The sequence below is a fragment of the Erithacus rubecula genome (assembly GCF_903797595.1).
Source record: "Erithacus rubecula genome assembly, chromosome: 10".
Classification (NCBI taxonomy): domain Eukaryota; kingdom Metazoa; phylum Chordata; class Aves; order Passeriformes; family Muscicapidae; genus Erithacus; species Erithacus rubecula.
In genome coordinates, this window is record NC_136662.1 from 13,374,425 (window position 1) to 13,397,991 (window position 23,567).

The following is a 23,567-nucleotide window of genomic DNA, read 5'->3' on the forward strand; positions in this document are numbered from 1 at the left end:
AGAACAGCGGGACACGGACAGGTAAGGAGTGATGCCCGGTGTCACCCGGTGGGAATGCTGAGCAGTGGGGCGGAAGGGTCCGAGTGGCAGCGGTTTGGGGAGCACCTGCTCTGTGCTCTGGAAAGCCCCTCTGGCTGGGACATCGGCAGGGCCCTCAGCTCCCGGATCCCCTCAGCCCCCGGATCCCCTCAGCCCCCGGATCCCCTCAGCTCCCGGATCCCCTCAGCTCCCGGATCCCCTCAGTCCCCGGATCCCCTCAGCTCCCGGATCCCCTCAGCTCTCTGATCCCCTCAGCTCCCGGATCCCCTCAGGTTCCAGATCCCCTCAGGTTCCAGATCCCCTCAGCTCCCGGATCCCCTCAATCCCGGATCCCCTCAGCCCCCGGATCCCCTCAATCCCGGATCCCCTCAGCCCCCGGATCCCCTCAGCTCTCTGATCCCCTCAGGTTCCGGATCCCCTCAGCTCCCGGATCCCCTCAACCCCGGATCCCCTCAGCTCCCGGATCCCCTCAGCTCCCGGATCCCCTCAGCCCCCGGATCCCCTCAATCCCGGATCCCCTCAGGTTCCGGATCCCCTCAGCTCCCGGATCCCCTCAGGTTCCAGATCCCCTCAGCCCCCGGATCCCCTCAGCTCCCGGATCCCCTCAACCCCGGATCCCCTCAGCTCCCGGATCCCCTCAACCCCGGATCCCCACAGCTCCCGGCGCGCCGGCTCCGCGGAGCCTCGTGCGGCTGCGCCGGGGCACGCGGCCGGCAGGCGGCGCCGGCGCGCGGCTGAAGCCGCGCATGCGCAGTGAGACCCCGCGGCGCGGCCATGGCGGAGCGGGACGGGCGCGGCGGTGCCGGACGGGCGGCGGGCGGCGGCAAGATGTCCCTGCACAGGTACGGCACGGCGGCGGCAGCGGCCGCACGGGCTCGGGAGCGCCTTCCCGGGGCTCGGCGGTGGCCCTGTGCCCTGCAGGGCCTGCTTCCGCGAGGGTGAGGCCCGAGTGAGCGAGGGGCCGCGCGGGGGGCGCCGGGCAGAGCCTCGCTGGGGCGGTGAGGGCAGCGGGCACTGCGGAGATCCTGCAGGGCAGCGAACGGGAATCCCTGTTCAGAGCAACTCCCCGCTCCTGGTTTGCAGTGTTTGAAACCCTTTTCTCCGGTTCTTGGGGTGGCTTTGCGCTGCTCATTCACAGAGCTCGTCCGGCGATGCTGTTGCTGGGCTTGTCCTTCAGGCCCTCGCTGCCAGCAAGCAGCGCACGTGGTGGGGAGAGGAGAGAAACGGGTTGGGGCTGACATTTATCTCCTGTTTGTTGTACTGTTTGTGCTATTCTCGAAAACTGCTGATGTGAGGGAAATGTTATTTCTCTTTTCTGTTTGTCAGATTTAAAATAAGAGTGATGAGTTTTTCAGTTGGCATATCAAGATCTTTTTCCTAAGAATGGGACAAACAGCTGTTTTAATAGCCTAGGTAAAAACATATGGTCATATTTGTAGAGGAATTTAGGTTTTCACTGGTATTTATTAGTTATATTGCTAAGCCTCATACATTGTGCCTGAAAGGTTCCCTAACTTTGGAGTTTGCACTGCTGACAGCCAGGAGCTGTTTTGCTGACTATGTTGTCATGCTCTTTTTGTTTCAGTGAAAAATGGGATGCATTGTTCAGGGTTTAGTGTGCCTTAATCCTTGAAATTTATTTTCCGTGTGCCTTTAACTGGGAGTGTTCTAAGCCAGCATGATATAGCACACATTACAGGTGATGAAAAAGGAGAAAAGCACTGATACAACCAGGCCACAAAGCATAAACTGATTAAGGTTTGCTGTTTCCAGCTCTGCAGTTAACATGTGGGTCTTTCTCTTTCAAGCATCTACAGTGTTTTAATGTGTGTGTGTTTAGAGATACTCTCCATAGCTTGTGTTGTTTTGTCTGCCACCATTCCTGATCCAGGATGTTTGGGTTTTCTCTTTCTTCTTTCAAGGTGCACTTACAATAGCTTTTCTTGAAAATGCTGCTGAATGGCCTAGTGCCTGGTTTTTGAGTAGGCACTTTCACAGGCCAGTCAGGTGCAGAAATGCTGCCTTACTGAGAAGTGTTTTTTGCTTCTTTCAGGTGTGAAACCTGTAGCAAAGAAGAAGCTAAGTACAGATGTCCACGATGCATGAAATATTCGTGCAGGTATCTGTTATCTGAAGTAAATAATTTTGATTCTTTTCCCCATTCATGGATTGAATGTGTAATTTTTTTTTTTTTTTTTTTGTTCTTTCAGCCTGTTGTGTGTCAAGAAGCATAAGCTTGCCCTGAGCTGTAATGGAGTCAGGGATAAAACAGCATTTGTCTCTGTAAATGAATTTACTGACTTGAACCTTCTGAGTGGTAAGAACATACCTGTGTGTTCTAAAACTCCCTGGTTTTACTAAGCTGGCCCTACATATTCTTTGTTCTATTTAACCTTCAGATTATCGTTTCCTGGAGGATGTAGGAAGGACAGCTGATGCAGCTGCTCGACATTGTATTGTGCATAGTCCAGCAACAAAGAGACTTGTAAGTTTTTGATTCTCCTTTTGCTCTGTTGGAATTAGGGTTGGCTACCTTTGAATTTCCAGAGGCAGTCCCAATCCAGATTCCATGACTCTCTTATGAATCCAGACTCTCTTGTGAAGATATGAATGACCCTGAATTCTAGAGACAGAAATCAAAAGAAGATTTGTTCAGCAATAGTATTGATGGTTACATTCAGTTGCTTGCTAAAAAAAGATCACTAGCAATTCTTAGAATTTTTTCATGACCACTGTTGCTGTTTGATGATAGATGTGCATTGAGAAAGTCTGAATGTTTCCTTATACCTCCACAGCTTTAAAATTTTTAAGCACACACTTCCCAGGTAAACAGTGGATTTATTAGTCACTTAAAAATTGTTATGTGGTTTCCTATATACCAAATGAAGACAGCTGGAGTTCTTCAAAGACTAAACCTAAACAAGAGTGACATAAAAACCAGCCTCCTAAGGGGGAAGGAGTTTTTGCTGAAGCTCTTTCAGTAACCAAGCACTCCTCGAACTAAAAATGGTGACACTGTGACTTTCATGGTATGTTAAAGAACTTTTACTATAAGGAGGACATTGGCGTGTTCTTTACTAATAGTAAAAAAAACTTCAAAAATCATTGTGTTTTTTTAAAAATTCAAAGTATTTCACTAAATATGGCCTTTTCTGTAGTATTCTCATAGTTCCTGTCTGCTTTTTATTGTTCAGATTTCAGGCGGTTTATGTATTCAGATTTTTTTTTACAAATGTTTTTATTTTTTGCTAGTTATACTGCTTGAGGAACAAAGCTCGAGGGTGTAATATTGATCTAAAAACACTGCCTGTTGGATTTACAAAAAGAAGAGAAAATTCTACCACCTTCAATTCCATGTGAGTCTTCAGTTGGTTACAATCAGCAATATTTTATTTTCCTAATCATGAGAATTTGAGTTCATACCAATATGCTTGCTTTAAAATCTGTTAAAGAACCTTTTTTTTTGCAAAAGCTGTTTAATATTTCATGCTTTAGGTTTTCATTTTCACTAGGTTCTTTGAGCTTGGTTTAGCAGCTTACATAATTCATACTTTATTTTGAAAAATGCCAACTCTGAGTAATGGTAGGAAGAACTGGTGCTGTTGTGGTCTTTTAATTAACTCTTGGGTTTTTTACTGGAAAAAGAAAATTCTTCTCTCAAGGTTATATGACAGAGGATTGATGTAGAAAGCTTGCACACATCCCTATCTCTGAAAAGGTTGACTTCAGATCTGAAGAGGTTCTTCAGTACCTGAGTTGCATTCTGTGATGGGAGTTGCTATGCTGGAAAATGGGAATGTTTGATACAGCACAGCTTAGAGAGACAAGTGCAGACAGATACAAATGCAGGAAGAAGGCTAAGGAAAATTTAAATATTTCTTCCTTTATACACTCTGTGCTTTTTCTGTGATATCCGGAGATTGGATTTCAAAGTATTTTCACAGTAAAAATGAAAGAAATTATGAAGTATTTAGTTGTGACAGGAATCGGGTCTGCAGCTCAGCTCAGTGATATACTGGGGTCAAATATAAATGCCTTCTGAGCTTCTCACAGCAATGGCACTGGCATCACATCCCCCTGATGATTCCTTTCCTTGTTGTGTTCAAGGTCTCAGTTTTGGCAGTTAGTGTTTTCAGGATGTGTTTTCTCTCTGCTCTGGGAGCTGTTCACTCCACGGTGTCAGTCTCTGGCTGGCCACCAGAGGTCTGCCTCTGACAGAGTAAAAACCCACCTGGAGACTGCTCAATACACCCACCTGCATCATTTAGGCTGCTCTAGGGAAAAACACAGGGGGCTTTGGTTTTGCATGTAGAGTAGATTTCAGCAGAATGTTAGGCATCAAATCAATGTAGAAGTGTAACCTTTTAAAGGTACATATTATATCAGTTCTGTTAAGAGAAAACCCAGACTGAACCAAGAGAAAGAAAGGAAATTTTTATCTCCCTCTGCCCCCCAGTTTTATACGTCTCCTTTCAGAACAGACCAGGTCTATTCCAGACCTTACCAAGGTTGTCTCCCTCTGCACTGACTTCCCTGTCTTTGACTGCATACTCTACCTTATACAGACACCTTTTAATAGTCTCAAGCTGCAAAAAGTATCTCAGGTTTAGAGCTGAGTTTTACTTGAATGGGGACTTTCCTCAGTGTTAGAGATAAAACAACATAAATACACTTAACAAGTATAAGATAGGGAGCAGCCCTCGAGAAAAAGTGCAGGAAACCCAGGAATGCTGGGGTCAGTAGCTAGGAGGACAGAAGGGCACAGACACAGGGAGGTTTGACACATTTGGGAAGATATTGGGCACGGTACAGTGCTGTACTGACAAGACATTTGCCTTCTTGAACCATTTTCATTTTCTTCTAGAAAGCCTTTTTTTAGCAGATGATGCTTTCATGTGTTTTGTGTACTTTTTGTTTTAACAGAAGCAGATTTAAAAACTTAAGAGAATGGGCCAAGGAAGGTGACTTCTTGGCAAATAGGCATGGAAATATGTCATGAGCTTTCTGGTAGAATGCCTTAGTGGGTGGTCATTCATAAAGTCTTGGGAAGTTTTTGCTGTTACTGTGAAATGGTAGCTTGTCTGGGACATTTACATCCTACTAGAAAGGACTTGATAATATTCTTTGTCCTGAGGAGCATAGGAAATCACTGTCCTTTTCTTGTAAATGCTGTACAAGAGTATGGAATAGGCTCAGTGATTATTGTACAAAGGATATATTTCCTCTCTATTGCTGCTACTGTTACTCACACAGCAATGGGCTGTTTGAATTCAGTGATGCAGATTAAAAATTAATATCTGGTTTTTGGGGTTTTTTGTTGTTTTCTGAGTATTCAGTTTGATTTTTTAAGTGGTGTGTTCTGCCTACTCTCTTTAAATGAGTTCTAAGGACTCAGGTTTGGACAAACCAATGATTATCAGGCATTTAGCACCTCTGTCATGGGACTTCATGATACCTATGACATTTTGTTGGCTATCATATTGAAATGAGGTAAAGCTGTGTAAATAGTCACATATCCATTATATGAGCTTAGCACCTGGCAGTGCTCAGGGTCTGCTGTGTCCCTCTCCTGTAGATGTGAGCCCCTTCTCATGTTGTTTGTAAGTTGAGATTTACAGACAGATTGCTCCAGAGGGTGGAGGCTGGAAGCTGCACAACATCTGTGTGTGGAAAACTGAGAACAGTCTTCTCCCATGTCCTCTTGACACTCTCCCTTGTGAGCCAAGCTGTTGGGCAGTACAAGGCAGCAATGAGAGTAGTCCAAAACTAGGAAGTACAAGATGTATTCTTGTGTCATCCCCTGTCTGTGCCAGTGCTGGAGGACAGATCAATGTTGTTTCGATGTGTTAACCAGACTCTTCATTTCCTGGATTCCATGGGTTTGTTTGCTAAATCAGATGTTGTGAAAGCATATGTGCCAGTGCTGGGCAGCACATGGATTAGACTAATGTGTAATATTGAATATCTAGGTTATGGAGGGTCATTAGAAAAAAGTGTCTGAGTCCAGGGTGTGAACTCATGGTGCATCTGACTTCTTATTCATAAATTTTTTTTAAAGTGCTGCTTCACCCTACATTTGCTGTGGTGCCCTTATTTTCAGCACAGCTTAGAGTTCCAAACTGAATACATTCTGTCATGGAGTTGATGGTGTGAATTGCTGGGATAGGAGGCCTCTGGGAGAGGGGTGAAGGATGAGGTCAGGCCAAAACCAAGGACAGGAGCACCTGCTGGGAAGCTCCAGCCAGCAGGTCAAATGGAAAGAGGGGAATGAGCTTGCAGGTCCATGGCTCCAGTTCCCTGGCAGGAGATGCTGTAGTGAGACACTGAAATGGGGCAGTGCAGTTCCCTAAGCTCTGCAGCTTGTGCTGCCCTGCTCCAGCCCTCCCTGCTGCTTGCACTGTCATGGACATCTCCAGCCATCTTCCTCCACGCTCCATTCGCAGCCTGTCTCCCAGACAAAATCCTTTTTACCTCTCCTCCCCACCAAGAGGGGCCAGAGGACTACAAACCTCACTTGTAACAGGCTGCTTGCAGCCTGGGAGCATTTGGTCAGAGGGATGTATGTGGGAGAAGGAGGAAGTTTTTACATTACCTCTCCTCTTTGATGTAGTTATGAGAAATAAGTACAGTGTGGAGATTTGGGATTAACATAATTTAGGAGATCATCAGTGTTACACTTTGAGGTACATCTGGAATCCTAAAATGTCAGCTCTAATCTTCAGCTAGATGGGGATAATTATTGTTTGAAGTGTTGATTTTGAGAATATAGCAAGGAGTTTTCTGAGTTGGGTTTTGACTTAATGTTACACTGCTGCAGCTGTTAAACTTGAATTTAGTTGTTACTTAGTACATGGGTTTGCTTCCTTTCTTGAACCCATGAGGAAGAAAGTTAAGTTGCTAAAGGAAGTAGAGAAAGGCAATATTATCCAAAACTATACAAGCTGAATTCCCAGTACTTCAATTAAACTTCAATGCATTCTGAGAGAGTACTGGGTATTGTCAGATGAAAGGATAACTAGTCTGTCATTAAACTTCATGTCCTTTTAATCACTTCTATGAATTCAAAATGAAAGAGACAGGAAACTACAGTATTTGCACTTTGATGTAAAATATCCTGTATACTAATATTTTAAGAATACTAGTTGCTAAATTGAAACAAAATCATCAATGAATCACTATCTCTGACAGGCTGGCAGTGAAGTACTTCTGTAGAGCCAGAACTGCAGTTGATGTCTTAAGATGTGATGAATTTGGAATTTTTGTCAATAAATATTTTAGTTTACATACGTATATACATACATTTACAAACATGTTTAAAATAGCTCTGTTGCATTCTAGACAAAACTGAGAGGAAATGCTCAGAGGAAGCTGAGGTAAGAAAGTTAAGCTTTATGAGATAATTTCATATATTTTTTAACAAATGCGTAAACATTAGACACTTCTATAAATTTGCCAAGGCACTTAACAGATATGTCCAAGTCCAGAGACCTTTGTAGGTCAGTCCTTTAATTCCCAGCAGCTGTACTCTCTACAATCACAGTATTTTGAGCATCTTCATAGGTACTGGTGTAACTGTAAAGGTAGTGAAAATTTTTGCAGTTGTTCTGAGAGCCAGCTGGAGGAGACAGCCACTTTGTATATACTGCTGCTATCTTTGTAACATCGGAAGAAAAAGGTTTCCATTGTTGCTGTGAAAAATTTTTAACTCATTTACATGTAGTTCTGAGAGAGCTACAGCTGATGACAAAGTAAGTTTTTGGAAGTTCTAGGAGAAATGAAAGGTGGATAGTTACTTTTTGTAGAATTGTAGCTCTGAAACAGCCTTTGCAGTTCTGGAGAGAGGTGCTAGTTTCCCCTTTTCCTTCCCATCCAATTTCCATGCTTCTGAAGTAGCCAGAATAGGAGATGAAGCCAAGCAGTGCAGGGATGGGCTATGGTGCTGCTTTTACTGCTGACATCACTGATGTGCTTATGCTTCACCCAGATCTCTGTTGTTTGGTAGTTTTGTAGTCAGTTGACATGACTGGGCACACATCAGTGATGGTGAGGGATGCTTCACTTCAATAACAGGCACCCAGCTGGTTGTTTTTCAAGACCTCATTGTACAGTGAAGAGTATGAGGTTATTCCTGTTCCAAGCTTCTTTTTTCTTTGCCTGCTTCTATACTGTTCTTAAACTGTCTTGCCTCTTTCTGCTTGCCATTCATTTCCAGGCAAGAAGAAGAGAGATGAAGTCATTAATTGCCAGTTACGGTATTAGTTTGCTGAGGAAAAAAAATCAACATTTCTGTGTTTTCAAAGTGGAACTTTTTGATGAGAAATGAACTTTTTAACTTGAGCTTGCCTGATTCACAGCACTTTCTGTGCACTATTCCATAGACTAGATTGTGCCTGGAAGGGGGAGGGAGGGCGGAAGTCTGAGAAGAATCCTCTTAAGCTGATTTTACAGCTGCAGTGATGAACTGAGTCTGCCTCAGTGAGCCCACAGGGAATTAGTCTTGCATGTGAAATGAGGATGTGCTGTGTGACAACCGTTTGTACAGACACATGAAGAGTGTTCCTAGCAACAGGTAGCAGATAGCTACAAGTTCTTTTTGGAGCATTTCTTTTTCAAGTGCCTGTGTTGCATACAGTCCTTTGGGCCATCTGTTCCTATGAGCTGTGTTATGGTTTGTCTCTCTCATGCTTTGGCTGTCTTGATGTAAAGATCAAAGTGTCACAGAAAGGGTTGGTCACTTAGAATAGATAAACATAAGCTTTTTGAAAAAAATGTGGAAGATGATGAGTTAAATGAAAACATGCGAGCAAGACTCATGTTTAGTTAATAACATAGAATAAAACCCTCATCTGAATAGTCCTTATAAATATTTTAATAAATGTACCCATCAGAAGCAATTCCTTCAGCTCATGGTGGTGACTCTATTTCTGTGTCTAAAGCTTACTAACTTTTACTACTCTCCCTGGAAAAGTGCTTTGAAATAACACTATCCCATGTTTATTAGCAGATATTAACATGTCTAAGAGGAATCACAAGCTTGTTAATTGCAAGGGAGTTGAACTGGTTACATAATTGATACTTCAGTTTGCTCTCTGTGTAGCATTGGTGCTTCCTTCAGCTGTCAAGATAAAAATTGCAAAACCTTACGTTGCAAAAAGCTCCCAAAATTCCACTCAATGGTTTTGAGTTATTTCAAAACATTTTGCAGCTTGGTAATATGAGGCTGTCATACCAATATGCAAAATAGTGTAAAATTCACTGGCCCAAATATTATGCCAGCTTCTGGTTATATATATGATATATGATTAATAATGTTTTCTGTGTTACCCTCCAGCTCTGGACATGCAATCTTCTTACCTCTTCCAGATCTATGTTCTCTAATTCCACCTTCTCATTCAAGGCATTCTCATTCTCCACTTTAACAAATATAAGCAGAGAGAAGAAAAGAATCACAAGGCATGATGCACAGCTCTGCTTGAGACACATGTTGCTTTGGGGACCCTGGGCTTCATTAATTTGTTTTATTCTAGTTATTATTTTATTGGAGCTGGGGGTTCCTGCTTCCTTTTTCTTTTTGGTAAATATTAATACATCTGATTTTCCTTTTACTCCAGAAAGTATTGTTCAACTGTAAAGCTCACTTTTCTCCTAGGAGCAACTAGATAAGGGAATTACTTATTTGATAAGCTCACTTCTAAAAAGGGCTTGCATTTAAAGATTGATATCAGTTAATTGATCTTAGCAGCTAAGTTTACTGTTTTGCTGGTGGATGCACGTACACTCCTCTCTGCAGCCAGCTAGAACCTGCTGGATAATGTTTCATTTGCCTGATAAACAAATCAAACACCATGTTGGAACAACACTGTGTTTACTTTTTGTTGTAGACCAGACTTCTGGATAACTGAGGGTGATTATGCTGGATGCAATGATTCATTGGTCTTAAATAATGTTTTAAAAAGTCTTTAAAAGAAAAAGACACCATAAGATGTCCCTGTGCTTCACAGGTGTTTGAGCTCTAAATCTTTGCTGTTTGTCACAAGAGTGAATTTCTGAACCAAAGCAAAAGGTCAGGAACCCACCTTTTAGATTGTGCTTTCTTTTAGGAAATTCTTTTAGAAAAGTTTCTGCAGATATTCTGCAAATGAGCAAAAAGGCAAATAGAGACTGCCTTATCTAGCAAAACATTTTCTAGAAATATTGCCTAAGATGATACTGCTCTCAAGCTATGCTTCAATAGCTTCTGTTCTCAGGTATGCTAGCTGAAAAGGGAAGGTGGGTCTTAAAAATAACAACTAACATACAGAAGAAAGGAATGTGACATCACTGTGTCTGTACCAGTTTTATGATCTTTCTGTAAAATGTTTGTTCTTTCCAACTTCTCTTATCCGTGTTATGCCAGAAGGCAACTTCCTTCCCTGGCCATGACACATTTTCTATTGAGGCCATCATTGCTGGAAAAGCTGAGTCCCCTGTGTTCTGTAGGACCCAACCTCAGCTGGGACTGGCTGTTATTGTTGCAAAGGTTTGGTGATCTGTCCTGGGTTAGGGTTAGGGAAACTGCCAAAAAGCAGTTTCCTTTTCTGAAATAAAAGAGCAGCTAGAATATACTCACTTCTAAAATGTGAAATATGTTGCTCAGTTAATTGGTGATGTCTTATATTTGTAAGGAACTGATTTTCATCCCATGAGGACTTGAAGTTTAGCAAGATGTGGGAGCATTACATTTTTCAAAGGACATCTCAGCTTCTCTGCATGCCCCTTTTATTCTTCAAAGCCATTCAGAATCTTAGCCATGTATTCTCTACTGCACCCATGCTGTAGGTTACCAAGCTTTATGATAGAAAAAAAAAAAAGGTAGTTGTTACTGACTAAGAATATGCATTTCTTTTTGTTTTCAGGGAGAACAAGTTCTACTGGCATTTGAAGCTCATATTTCCTCACTGTCATGCTGAATACACTTTAAAAGGGTACAGAGCTTTAAAAAATATTTTTATATAGTTTAAATTAATCTGCTGAAGTTGAACTGCAAAATATTTTGATCAGTTCTTACCGGTTCTGTTATACAAGTTAACTCAGGTATTAATTTTAGTCTTATATAAAAGGGCATTTCAATCTAAAAAATACTGAAAGTTGTGTCATCCTTTTCTCTCTGAAAGCTAGCAGACTTTCCAAATCGGGCATAATGCTTGTTATTGCTTTTCTTTATGAAAATAGAGAGTTTATATATTCATAATAGTGGTACCCCTACACCTTACATACTCCCCTGTCATGGAGCAGATATTCAGCACAATTTGCCACTTGTCCTCACCTGCACTCTGGAGCTGACCTTCATACAGGGTGAAATGGTTGCATTATTTGCTTTGCAGGAAAGTCCACAAACACATTTTGAAAAACCAAAAAAATAAGCATTTATTGACAAATGTTTCTCCTTTTTTCCTAGCCTGAAGGGAGATGAGAAGTATGTCCTTGTCTGCTTCTAGGCCTGCAGGAACAGCATGTTTACTTTGCAGGGTTAGAAGCTAGAGATATATATCTGTTTACTCCTCATACATGCCTGTGAAATCCCAGTGCTGAAATTGAGATAAAGGTGCCCATATCTGTGCAGTATTGATACACATTTATGATCCTCCCATAAACTACTCAGCTGTGCTGCTGTAACATGCTAATATACTGCTTCCTCCAGGTGACTCACAATAGATATTTTGTCTCCATGATGAGTGATCTCTCACATGCTTGATTTTTATCTTTGCTGAAAGGGTGCCTGATGATAAAACACTTGCTGATATCCTCAAGCCATATATTGATCCAGTGGAGTCAGATCCTGTCGTTTGTCAAAGGTGTGTAGTGAATAACTTTCCTGCCTGGTTGACCTAATGCACTAATAAAAGGGAATGGTTCTGAATACATGGCCTAAACTAGCTGTACTATCAGCTTGCAGAGCTGAGTTCCCAGTCAGCAGTACATCTTTAATTCCTATGGTGAAAAGCATCCTAACATTCACCAAGCACCAAACCCTGGGCTACAGCCACCAAATTTAAACCAGCAAAAAATTAAGAAACTGACTCAGCATAAAGACCAAATAAAGCATCTGAAATTCTGAAAAATGTAACCATAATTAACCTCAGTGGAGGTGACAATAAACCTTCAGAATAATCATAAAAAATGCTACAACCCTAATTTATAGAAAACACCTGATTTGTGACAAATCATTGTTTTAATGAAAAAAATACATTATTTTGACTGTTGACATGCATAAGATATCCATCTCCTATGGATGACAGGAAGAAAAGTCATTGTACATAATTTCTGCATCTTTGCTGCTTTTTTTTTGTTTTCAGATTAAAAATCTATACAGCATCTCCTCAATCAGATGTACGAATTTTAATGAAAATAGAAAACAGGAGCCGAAACTCTGTCAGGTAAGGTGGTTCTTCAGTTTATGTGCTTAGTAATTGAAAATAACAAGAAAATTCAACACATTTCTTAGTCCTTAATATTACAGTTGGAGATTAATCCATGAGATTATGTAAACATCCGTGAGTAATTACAAATTGTTATAAAAGTGATGTGGCAAAAATGCCAGTTCTTTGTCTTTTATTATGTCAGCATTGACATTTCAGTGCAATTATTTTGTGTGCCCGTACCTAAGCTGCTTCAGCAGCCATCCATACCAATGTAACAGATCACAGGTTTGTGTTAAAATGCTAAATAATTGTATTGACCCAAAGAAATGCATACATCCATTTCTTTCTGGAAGTTCCTTTGTGGATATGTTAACCTCCCAGAGCAAGTTGAAGTGATAGTCAAGGAGAATTATCTTTTTAAATCTGTGCAGCAAAAAATATGTGTTTATCACAATCTAGTCACTGCATTTGAAATTACACATTTTTCTCAAAATTATTTGCTCATCACTCTTCATGTTACCATATTTCTGGGTGTGGGCTTTTATGTCTTCAGAATTCAGACTTGTGCAGAATTGCTTTCTTTGTTTTCAGAACACACAATAATCTTGAACTTCAAAATTAAACTTTGAAGAAATATTTTTTGCTAGTATAAATACCATTCTGAACACTCCACCCTGCTGTCATTGTTACTGGAAGGATATGTATCAGCTTAGTATCATAACTTATTGTGGTTCACCAGTGATTCTTAATTAGGCATCTGAAAGTACTTTCTTGTCTTGGAATGTAACAAATGTAAATAATATGCTTCCCTTAAATATGATATATTATTTCTAAGGGGGGAATAAGGGTATATTGTAAGAATTTTAGCTGTAACTTAGCTTCCACTTTATGCTGGGGTTTTTTTCGCAGTAATATTTAAAAATGTCTAATGTATTTTCAACTCAAATTCAAGTGCAAACTCTTAATAATTTTGACTGATTTTTTTTCTCTTTGCAATCTTATTTGAAATATGGTTGTAACATTTGCCATCAGAATTCTCAGCTAGAAACCTGTTGTTTTTAAGTGAATTTGAGAATACAGAGTTCTGGTTCTTACATACAGGAAAAAACCATAAAAGGCCTTGGACTGCCTAGTACCCTGTGTCTGAGTGTTGTAAGTGTGGGAATAGTGAGTTCTCATTTGTGGACACTGAAATTGTAAGGGACCAGCTGTTTCAGCTGAATATTCAGAAGTCCATGGAGCCTGATGGGTCTCATCCCAGAGTACTGAAAGAGGTATTGGATATTATGGTGAGACCCCTCTTGATCATGTATTAGAGGCCTTGGGGTCTGAGGAGTTCCCTGATGACTGCATGTCATGTTTTAACCCAGCAGGCAGCTAAACACAGCTCAGGCACTCACCCAACACCCTACATCCCCAGGGAGATGGGGAAGAGATTCAGAAAGAAAAAATTAAAATTTTTGTGTTGACATAAAGGTAGTTTAATAGAACAAAAAAGGAAGGATGAGAACGATAAAAGAAAGAATATGGAAAACAAGTGATGCCCAGTAAAGTTACTTGCTGCCCACTGACTAGTGTCCAGCCAGTTCCCAAGCAGCAGCCCCCAGCCAGCTTTACCTTTAATTTAATTTAATTTAATTTGCCTTTAATCTTGACCATCTGTGATATGATATGGAATATCCCTTTGGCCAGTTGGGATCAGCTGTCCTTGCTGTGTCTTCTCCCACTTCTTGTGCCTTCCAGCCTACTTGCTGGTGGGGTGGTGTGAGGAGCTGAAAATACCTTGACAGTATGAGCAGTGGTTCTTCATATATCCTTTTTAAAGAAAGAAGGAGAAGTTGGCTTTTTAACAGCTGTGTAGAATGTTTGGGAAATAAACCAGTTTAATTAGAAGTTTCCTATCTCTTGTGCTCGTTAGGGTTTTTTTGTTACTTAACCATTTGCCTCTTCTGAAGTATCTGTAGTATTTCCTTATGTCACAGCTTTGAGCAGGAATTCTTTTTCATTAAATTAAATTAACTGAAATATTCTCAAGTCTGAGGCTCATCTGTGTTCCAGAGTCAGCCTATGCTGGTTGATAATAAGGTTGGAGTAATTGCTATTTATTCCACTTAATGAATGTAAAATTTAAAGTACAGGAGAACCAGTGGAAAGTTAAAATAGAAGTGTATCTTGACTTGAGAACTGCAGTTCCTCACTTGGAAATTATATTAATTTCTTCATATAAGTTGGTGGAGCAGGCCCAGCTGAGGCAGTGCAGACAGGTCAAGAAAACAGCAATCTGGAAAAAAATTCCACCTCTGAAGGGAAAGAACAAAGTTTGTTTGAGATGATGGGACTGCTATGTCAGCATAGAGTCAGTTCTGTCAACACAAGCTGTGCCTGTGCCAGCAGGCGCTCTCGGCACAGTTGTTGTGACAAAGGCTCTGTCAGGGAATTCAGATTTTTACTGTAGTTGCCTTACAGTTAAGTAAGAGAGAATTTGTTTTGATTTGGTTCCTCACCCTTAAGGAAATTAATTGGAAAGTATTGGTTTGTACTGTATGAATCAATACCTGGAATTGCATTGGAAGTACCGTGTCTTTCCTCTGGATCAAAAACAGTGGGGACAGAGCTCTCTCACCTTTATTTATCTGTGTTTCTATAACAGTGGGAAGTGTTAACTGCTGGTTTGGTTAACCTTGAGTGCCACTGTCAGCTCAGTGTAATTTCTCATCCTGTGCCTTCTCATTCTGGGTGATGTTAGGCTGTATATTCCTGTATGGCAAAATGCTCTTCCATTACTTTGTGGGCAGACTGAAGGAGTAGGATTGGTGTAAGCTATTCATACATAAAAATCTACATGAATGTTTTGTTATCTACAGCTTCTGTGCCCACCAGAAAGACTTCTTGTCTCCGAGCACTGGATTATAGAAAAGTTGTAAATATATGTTGTTGTGTCAGATGTTGGTTTTAGGCTTAGCAGAACCTTTTGGGAAAAAATCCTTTTCATAATTACAATTTTCTATTATTAAGAAAGTGCAGTGGTGTTTCAGAGTATCTAAGCAGGATTATTAAATGTTAGTCTTCTAATTTTAAGATAAGTATGTTACAGAAGGATTTTAGTATTTCCTGCAATTGTTTATGAAACAGGAGTTTGTGGTTTAGTTTTGGCCGTTTTCTGTGTTTCACAGCAAATCATCATTTTAGTTTGAAGGTCTTTTGTAGAATGCTTTAAATTTTTGGGTTTGTTTTTTATTCTTTCTCCAGAAATACAAATTAGCCATTAAGTACTGATCTTGCTTTCTCACAGGAATTCTGTAGAACTTCAGAAAGCCACTGGTGTGCAGGTATCATGGATAGCTGCCAAATATGGTCCTTTCTTTTTTCTTAATATGTCTTTTACCATCAGTGGTGACAGTTCTAAGAGAACTTCATGATAAGTTCTTACTTCTCTCTTCTCTAAAGTCAGCTTGTAAGAATTATTTTCCATATGAATTGATAGCATGCTGGTAGTTAATTGGGATGGCCTAAATCATAATGTTTCCTCATGTCTTCTCAGCTTTACCTGTCATCTCATGCTCTGTAACTCTTGTTACACTTGGTTTATCTTCTCATTTGCTACACTTACTTTATGAAAAATCTTGCAAAGGAGGGTTTCAAAAAACAAGCATTGCATAACTCTTCTTCATTTAAAACCTTTTGGTTTTAAAGGAAGTTTGGAAAAAATGTGCATTTGAATGGGTTGGAAAGTTTTCCATTTGGTACTGCTTGCTTCGTTCACCTGTTACGCAATATTTAGTTAGTGCTGGTGTCCATTCTCTCCTCAGCTGTAACTATTCCAAGAAAGGTTTAACTTCTGCCTCTTGGATGATTTTTGTAGTCTACATTCTTTCATAAAGTAGTATTTTCTTTCTTCAGGATAAATTAATGTCCTGACTATCTTCAGACCTTTATTTGAGATGCCTTTAAAGTGCCTTCATATGGTGAGAGTATTGTTTTTTCCAGTAAGGAAAGGAAAGGTGCAACAGCCAAATTATCCAATGTGATTTGAGAAATACACCTTTTCTTTTTCTTGAGAACTGCCTTATCAGGCTTTGTGTGACAAACTAAACTGAAACAGCAACCAGGCCTTCCCAAAATCAAACAAATTCTTGGTCATTTTTACTAGTAAGTTAGTAGTCAGAATTAGGTTGTTTTGTAACTGCACATACTTAATGAGAAATTAATTTACTCGGCCATATCATGTAAGATGATCCTATTTATATAAGAGAAATAAGAGAAAAACTTAAACTTAATTTGCAGAAGATACTTTCATGGATAATTAAATAAATCTACATGAGGTTAAACCACACAAATTAAATAGCTCTTTTACTGGGTTCAGTAACATCTTGCATGAGTCTGGTTTAGATAGTTGACACTTTAATCACACACATTGGATTTAATAGAATTCAAAAACAATGCTTTCTTAAACATCTCTGTTAGATTTTTTTATATAGGAATGTTCTTTTTTTTTAATTCAGAGTAGCGTGTGAGTGTTGTTTGAGAAAACTTTTTGGGGATTTGAAGGTTGGAGTAGGCACTGCAGAATATTTAGGTGCCTGGAAAATAGAGTCTGATTGGCTTTAAGAGTTTTGCAAAGGCCACTGCTTTCAGTGGAACAAATCCATGAAGGAGATGGAGTACAGAACTGTACCAGACTGTATCCTGTCACTTTCCTGTCGTAAAACTGCCACATCATACAGGGATGGATACAGAATCAGTTGTAGAATTGTTTTCTGTATCAGTGGTACTGGTGCAGCTCATGCTTCAGTTAGACAGAAAGCAAAAAACACCAAAAGGATTTTTGTGCAAGTTGCAGCATCAAGGGGCTTCTTAACTGTCTGTGGTGGCACTGGCTGGGGCACATGAGAATAATGGCATGTTTGTCACTTAATTCTTGTGGACCACAGGGAAGAAAATCTGCTAAACAAGTATCAGAGATTCTTCTCTACTAAATGCCATTATTTTATGGTGGGGAACACTTCTTTTGCTTTAACTGATTGAATTCAGTTGCTTTCCAGAAGGCTGGATGATGTTAGTAATTTTGGATCACTTCCCTGTCTCAAGATCAGCTGGCAGAAATGAGAGTTATTTCCTTGGATGACTTAGCTCTGTGCTCAAAGAGAATTTTCTTTTGTAGTCTGTTGTTTTTAAATAACTATGGGTTAGATCACATCAGTAAGTTGCAGTAGTCACAGTAATAGATTCAGGAAGGTGAAACTTTTTGCCTTAGTATGTGCAAATAAGCCAACAGACTTTTGGGAAATTATCCTGGAATTCAAAAAGTGGTAGAAATGTAATGGAACCACATTTTTAAATGTAACATCTAGAGTATTTATTTCCTTATCTTTAAAAATATCTATCAGATACTTGTTTTGTCAGTTACTTTAAGATTATGTTATTGAAATACATTGAAGGTAGCCTCAGGTATTGATCTATTAATGTTTTCCTTCATTTTTCATGTTCTCTTCCTTGGGTACTTCCTTCTACATTATCATTTGTGAATAACTTCATCTAAAACCAAGAAAACTTATCGTCTTTGCTTTCTGCTTTTCACACATAACTCAGTTTCCTTAAAAAGTTGCTGCTGTTAATGTGGTGCATCATATTTTTATCATTGTATTATGACCTTCTTTCAAAAATTCTACTTCATCTTGCAAAACAAGTGTGCTAGCATTAGCACTTTTCAGGCATTATTTCCTCCTTTGCATTTTCTGCAAATGTTGAAAAGTGGTGTGCTTTATTGATGATTCTCTAGTCTTACTTAGGAAGCAATTTCTTTTCACATTTGTGTAGTAGACAATATGCATGAGACAGGAATTAAGGATACAAATCCTTGGCTGTACTGCTGGCCTTGGCATGAGTTGGAACAGACCCCAAGCTGGCTTTAACTTATGCCAGAAGATTGACAGTAGAATTCATTACTCCTCTGTAGCTTGCAGCAGCTGGCACAAAAGCAGCTCTGCCAGCTTTACAAAAGCAGGGAGCCAGCTTACAATAGTCATTCTTCACTGCACAACTGTAGTCAGGCACTGGTGACTTCGTGCTGTTCAAGGGGAAATAGAATTTGGTCTGTAGTCTGTGTCTTAAACACAGCACTCCTGTGCATTAATACTTACTGCTGTATTTCCCCAGACTGTTGGATTTTGGTTTGTAGGTTTTTAAAATTAAAACTTCTTGCTTTTCCTACTGAATGCTTCTTTACATTTTCCTGCAGGTCATTTCAGGGTTCCTAGTTTGTCACTGCTGCTGTTTCAGTGTCATTTTTCACATGCTCCTTTATCTGAACATCAGTCTCTCTGCTGACAAAAGCAATGCAGAGGAGCTGATGCCAGGTTACACAGCTTTTACTGTAAAAAACAGTCACTTTCCTTCTTAGCTACTTACATTCTTCATTGAAATCCTCTGTTACACAACAGAGATGGAAAGTAAAAAACTACTCATTGCTGAGTATATAAAGTGTGTACGGTCAGAATCTGTAGCATGCATAGCTAAATGTTTCTGATGTCTGACTACAATTACCTGACCTTTCAAAAGATTTTTGGGATGATTTCAAAAAAACCCAGAGTTTGTCCATCTTACTGTCTTGTGCAATCATTTTTTTCTTGAAAGGGATTCCTTTATGAACCAGTAGACGCCTGGTTTTTTTAAAGTAACAATCCAGTGTTTTGTAATCCATGCTGAATTCTTTTGGATGAACTGTTTTATAATTAATGGTATTGCATTAGGGTTTCTAGTGTCCCAGCTAGAGAGTTGCTGACTGAGACATTTATTGCACAAAGATTTATTTGAAATCATAGCCTCCACACCAAAATTCTGCTGTCAATAGTGCAGCAATCCAGACAACTTGCAGAGGAGGAATATGTAAGTAAAGAGGGGGAAGAGAGCAATAAAAGTGTTATAATTGACTTCAGCCAGTAATTTTACCTATCCAATCATGTATTGGTGTTCTATAAGCACCACAGGCAGATCTGAAGACCTCAGATATGTCATGCTTGCAGAGTAGATAGACCCCAAATTCTAAACCAGAAAAACTGTACACAGTATCCTCTTTTCTCATGGGAACAGCCTACCCAGCACATACACAGGCAAATTTTCTGTCCTCTCTTAGAATGTGCAGCTAGAAAAGACTGTTGCAAAAACAAATCTTGTAGTTTGCTCCAGCCTGCCATTTCTACTGGAGAACAGTGGGGAACTCCTCTATATGTGTGTAACTATATGTGTAGTTACTGTGTGTAACATGTATAGTATGGAAAAAGTCTTCATGGAAGTTGGTCTGCTGTGTAGCACGCACATATAAGGCAGACTTGAAGCCAGGAAAACAAGCTATGAAATTTAAGAAAATACTATAGTTGGAGAAACCCTGCAATACTGTAGTTGGAGAAACCCTGCTGAATAATCTGTAGCCCCTTGACTGAGGGAAGGAGTTGGTGAAAATGAGCTGTAGAGCCAGTGACTCAGTTCAAACTATTTGTCCTATTCCAGTATAGAATAAGTTGTGAAATCTATTGAGGGGCTTGAATCAACTCTGTGGGTTGCTGTTAATATATTTTTCTGAAGGAGAAAGTGGATTTGCTGCTGATTTCTTGGAAGAAAAAAATACCAAAACAGTGAGATGCTGACTTAAAGTTAGCATAGTTCCTTGATTTCAGGAGCCAGGAGAATGGGAAGGCTGAAAAGGCTTCTAGAAGCAAAGATACAGACTCTGCCCTGGACAGTCACAGTGATAGGCTGAGCTTGGAAACTGCAGCACTGTGAAAACATGGCAGCATAGCCATCAGTGTTTTTAAAGAGACAGAGGAGAGGACAACTTCTTCATGTTCTTGTCAGGAAGGAGAAAAGCTGTAATTTCCTCCTGATCCTGCCAAAGGGGAATCCCTCTCTTTTTTCTCTCTTTTGAGGGAAGTGAGCTAGAGGCTGATTGTTTCAACGTTGCCAAGCAGGGAATTGACCTTCCTGCTTGTTTCCCAGGAGAATAATTTGTTTTCTTTACTTCGTAGCTTTTTCTTTTCATTGTAAGGCATTGGTAACCTGTTACACTAATGGAATGTTTATGGTACTGTGATTCACATGAAAATAAGTATAAAATTTGTGAATATTTTCCACCATTCAATACAGTGTTAAAGGTATTTAGGCTCTCTCCATTGGAAGTTAATACTTGCGTTTTGGGGATTCAAAATTAGAGAAGGATCAATTCTTCCTGAAGTGGTGGTTCATTAGATTAACCCAAGCATAGTAGGGAAAGTATTGCAGATTTACAGTGACTGATTCCTCATCAGTTTTATATTTGTTTATTTTGGCAATATACTGTTTGCTTACGTTAATTTGTCAAATAAGATTTGATGTATTAGTTTTCTGAACTTGATGTAATAAGAGTTTTTTGTTGCATCCTTTGATACTCCTTGGTACAACTTGTACCTCTAAAATCATTTACGGTTGGGTTTCATGGGCTGTGTATCAGTATGCTGTCATTAAAGTAGATTTATGACATTGGCTTTTTCCCTGTGACCATGCCAGTGTTGTATTAGTGGTGCAAGTTTCATATTTTGACTTCTCTGCATTTTTGGGGAACTATGCACAGCTTTTAGTGGTTCTAAATATGCCACTGGTACCTTTTCAGTTTTTGAAACTTATGGCATTCATCTGCAGTAGCCAGCTCACTGTCTTATTAATCAGAACTTTTCCCTTGTGAAATTCCATATTCACATTAAGTCTTCTGGCTAGTGTTAACTCAGGCTGTTTTGTTTCTTTATCCAAGTCATATAGTGGCCTTACATGATTGTGGTTTACATTTTTTTCATATGTCAGCTGTATAATATTTAAAGAGTTGTAAACATTGAGCTTGTGAACAGTTTGTGAAGCTGCCTGGCTTCATCAAGTAAGTAAATTCCAATGTGTGTAAAGAACTGTTGCCGTGATGCACTTGAATTATAACGTCTTTATTTGCAGCTGGATTTTTGTTCTTTTTGTTCATTATGTCTTATGAGATGGGGAAAGTATTTGCATTCTTGAAATTCAGTATCACTTTATTTCTGTATTCTTTGCACCAAATTCTGCCAAATGCAAGAGACTGACATTTGATGGTTTCACATTTTCCTTTTGTTTTGTTGTACTTTTTTTTATAACTAAAAGATGCAGAATGTTCTGTACTTCAGTTAATCTTTAGATCATTATTGTGACCCTGGATCTTTTTACCACATCACTCTTAAAGCTCAGTCCACTAAATTGTTGAAGCAGTTGCCTTATCTGCTTTATGGGTTTTGCCATCAATTGATATATTTTTCCATTACTGCCATGAAACAACTTCTACTGTGCTTTTTTTCCTTTGTGCAATTGCCTCATTCTCAAGAGGCTTAAACAGGGACAGCCTTTGTGTGTCTATGGTGACATACTTGTACTCTTACTTTGCTTCTCTCTCCTTGCCATTAACTGTTTTGTGTATTTTCTAGGGTAGAAGTGAGCAAACAATGAGATTTTTTGGTCATCTACTATTGTGTCAAATAATGTAGGTGACAGTTGTTGTTCCTACTACCATCACTTGGATATTACTTTTTTTTTCTTTCTTCCAGGATGTTTAAATTTCTTAAAATATGTTTGCTGTAAAAGGGAGGTTTGTGAGTTCAGTTTTTCTTTCGCCCATTTTTCACTTGACTTTTCAACAGTTCTTAGACTTCTCTAGTCTATGCAGAGCCTCTTGCAGTCATAAAAGAGAGGAGACCTTGGATTGTTACAGTTTGTCAATATGGTTATTGTTTGAGAATGAGCTATGGCTGAAATATGACAAGGAGAAGGAGCAGCTTCATAATTTTCTCATTAATTGGCTGTGCCTTTATGTACTCTGTGAATGTAGGTGTAGTTAGGAGATAGTGATGAGTCCAATATGCTTTCCTGCTATGCTGGCAATGTTTCTTCCTTTTCTTTTGTAGTTGGTTCCTAGAAGGGCTTGTGGTCCAAATGGTTGATAAGATAAGGTTTCTTGTCCTAATTTTTTTTTTGTTTGTTTGTTTCCCCTGAAAAAACACATTTTAGATGTAAATGTTACTTAAGATAGGGATTTGACTTGAAAAGGGTTTGGCCAGGCATCTTGTCTGTACTGGTATTGATTAAGTTATGCAGGTATCAGTAATATGAAGGAGAGGTTAATTATCCCCTATTGAGGCAAATTGTGGAGGTCTTAGACCGGGAGAAGAAACGTAACCCAGAGTGGAAGGAGGAGCTTGCAGGTTTTACATACTCCTGTAAACTGTAGTGTATTTTTTTCATATTAAAATATTAACTTGAACTAGGTTTCCATTCTCTTTTCTTGAAAGAGTGTTCTGGGAGAGTATTCGTATTGTTTTGCTGTTGATAAGAATTAGTTAAAAATGAAGTGTTATGGCAAGTTGAGGGGGTTTTTGTTTGTTTGTTTGTTTCTAAGATCTCTGCTGTTTTGCTCATTGAGTTTTCTGATTTTGTCATGTACCTGGACTAATAAAATTCACTGGTTTATGTTTTTTAGAATGTCACAATTCTAGTGACAAAGTTAAATATAAATAAATTTCATTTATTTCAATACATTGTATTTGCTTTCTGCCATACAATTTTCCTTTCATACCTAATTCAAGAGAGCATTTCTCTACTTCCATCTTCACCAAATCATAACCACACGAAGAGGTTATTCACCACTTAGGAATGAAAGTCCATCTGTTAGTTATTATCTTTGCTGTACTGCAGCACTTCAGAATGAGTGCTTGGGAGAGACTTTAAAAGCTGTACCCAGTCTTTGCCCCCTTCTAGGCATATGCAGATACCTAGGAAATGCAACTCTCTTCTGTCTGGTGAAAAAAAATCCTTTTTTCTTCCCATATGTTAGCATAAGCTTGGTTGTGGATTTTTAGGACTAGGCTCAAAATAGATAGCGTGATTTATTGGATCTGAGTTATGCCAAGCAAATACCTCGATGTTTCCACTCAGTTCTAGGAAGAAAAGTCATCTTGGTGTAAAATATGTGCAAGCAGCTTAGTTGATCACTCTCACAGGGAAATCATGAATGTCATTACACAAATCCACTTTTTGATAATATTTGCAATTATTTAGATGGCTAAAGCTTGTTTGTTCTCTTTTCAA

At 39.4% G+C, this 23,567-nt stretch overlaps 1 protein-coding gene across 3 annotated transcripts in view; it reads left to right on the top strand.

Annotated features, from left to right (window-relative positions):
- The first annotated feature begins 751 nt into the window (after positions 1-751).
- ZNHIT6 (zinc finger HIT-type containing 6) overlaps positions 752-23,567 on the top strand; it is a 31,102-nt gene continuing 8,286 nt past the window's right edge. For 2 of the 3 annotated variants that reach the window (XM_079313304.1, XM_079313305.1), the window contains exons 1-8: positions 752-881; positions 2,093-2,158; positions 2,250-2,356; positions 2,439-2,524; positions 3,292-3,395; positions 10,935-11,003; positions 11,793-11,873; positions 12,375-12,455. In XM_079313304.1, coding sequence (XP_079169430.1) covers positions 814-881; positions 2,093-2,158; positions 2,250-2,356; positions 2,439-2,524; positions 3,292-3,395; positions 10,935-11,003; positions 11,793-11,873; positions 12,375-12,455 — 662 coding nt within the window. In that variant the 5' untranslated portion in view covers positions 752-813. The remainder of the gene's footprint in view (positions 882-2,092; positions 2,159-2,249; positions 2,357-2,438; positions 2,525-3,291; positions 3,396-10,934; positions 11,004-11,792; positions 11,874-12,374; positions 12,456-23,567) is intronic. The other variant, XM_079313306.1, reaches the window with a different exon arrangement.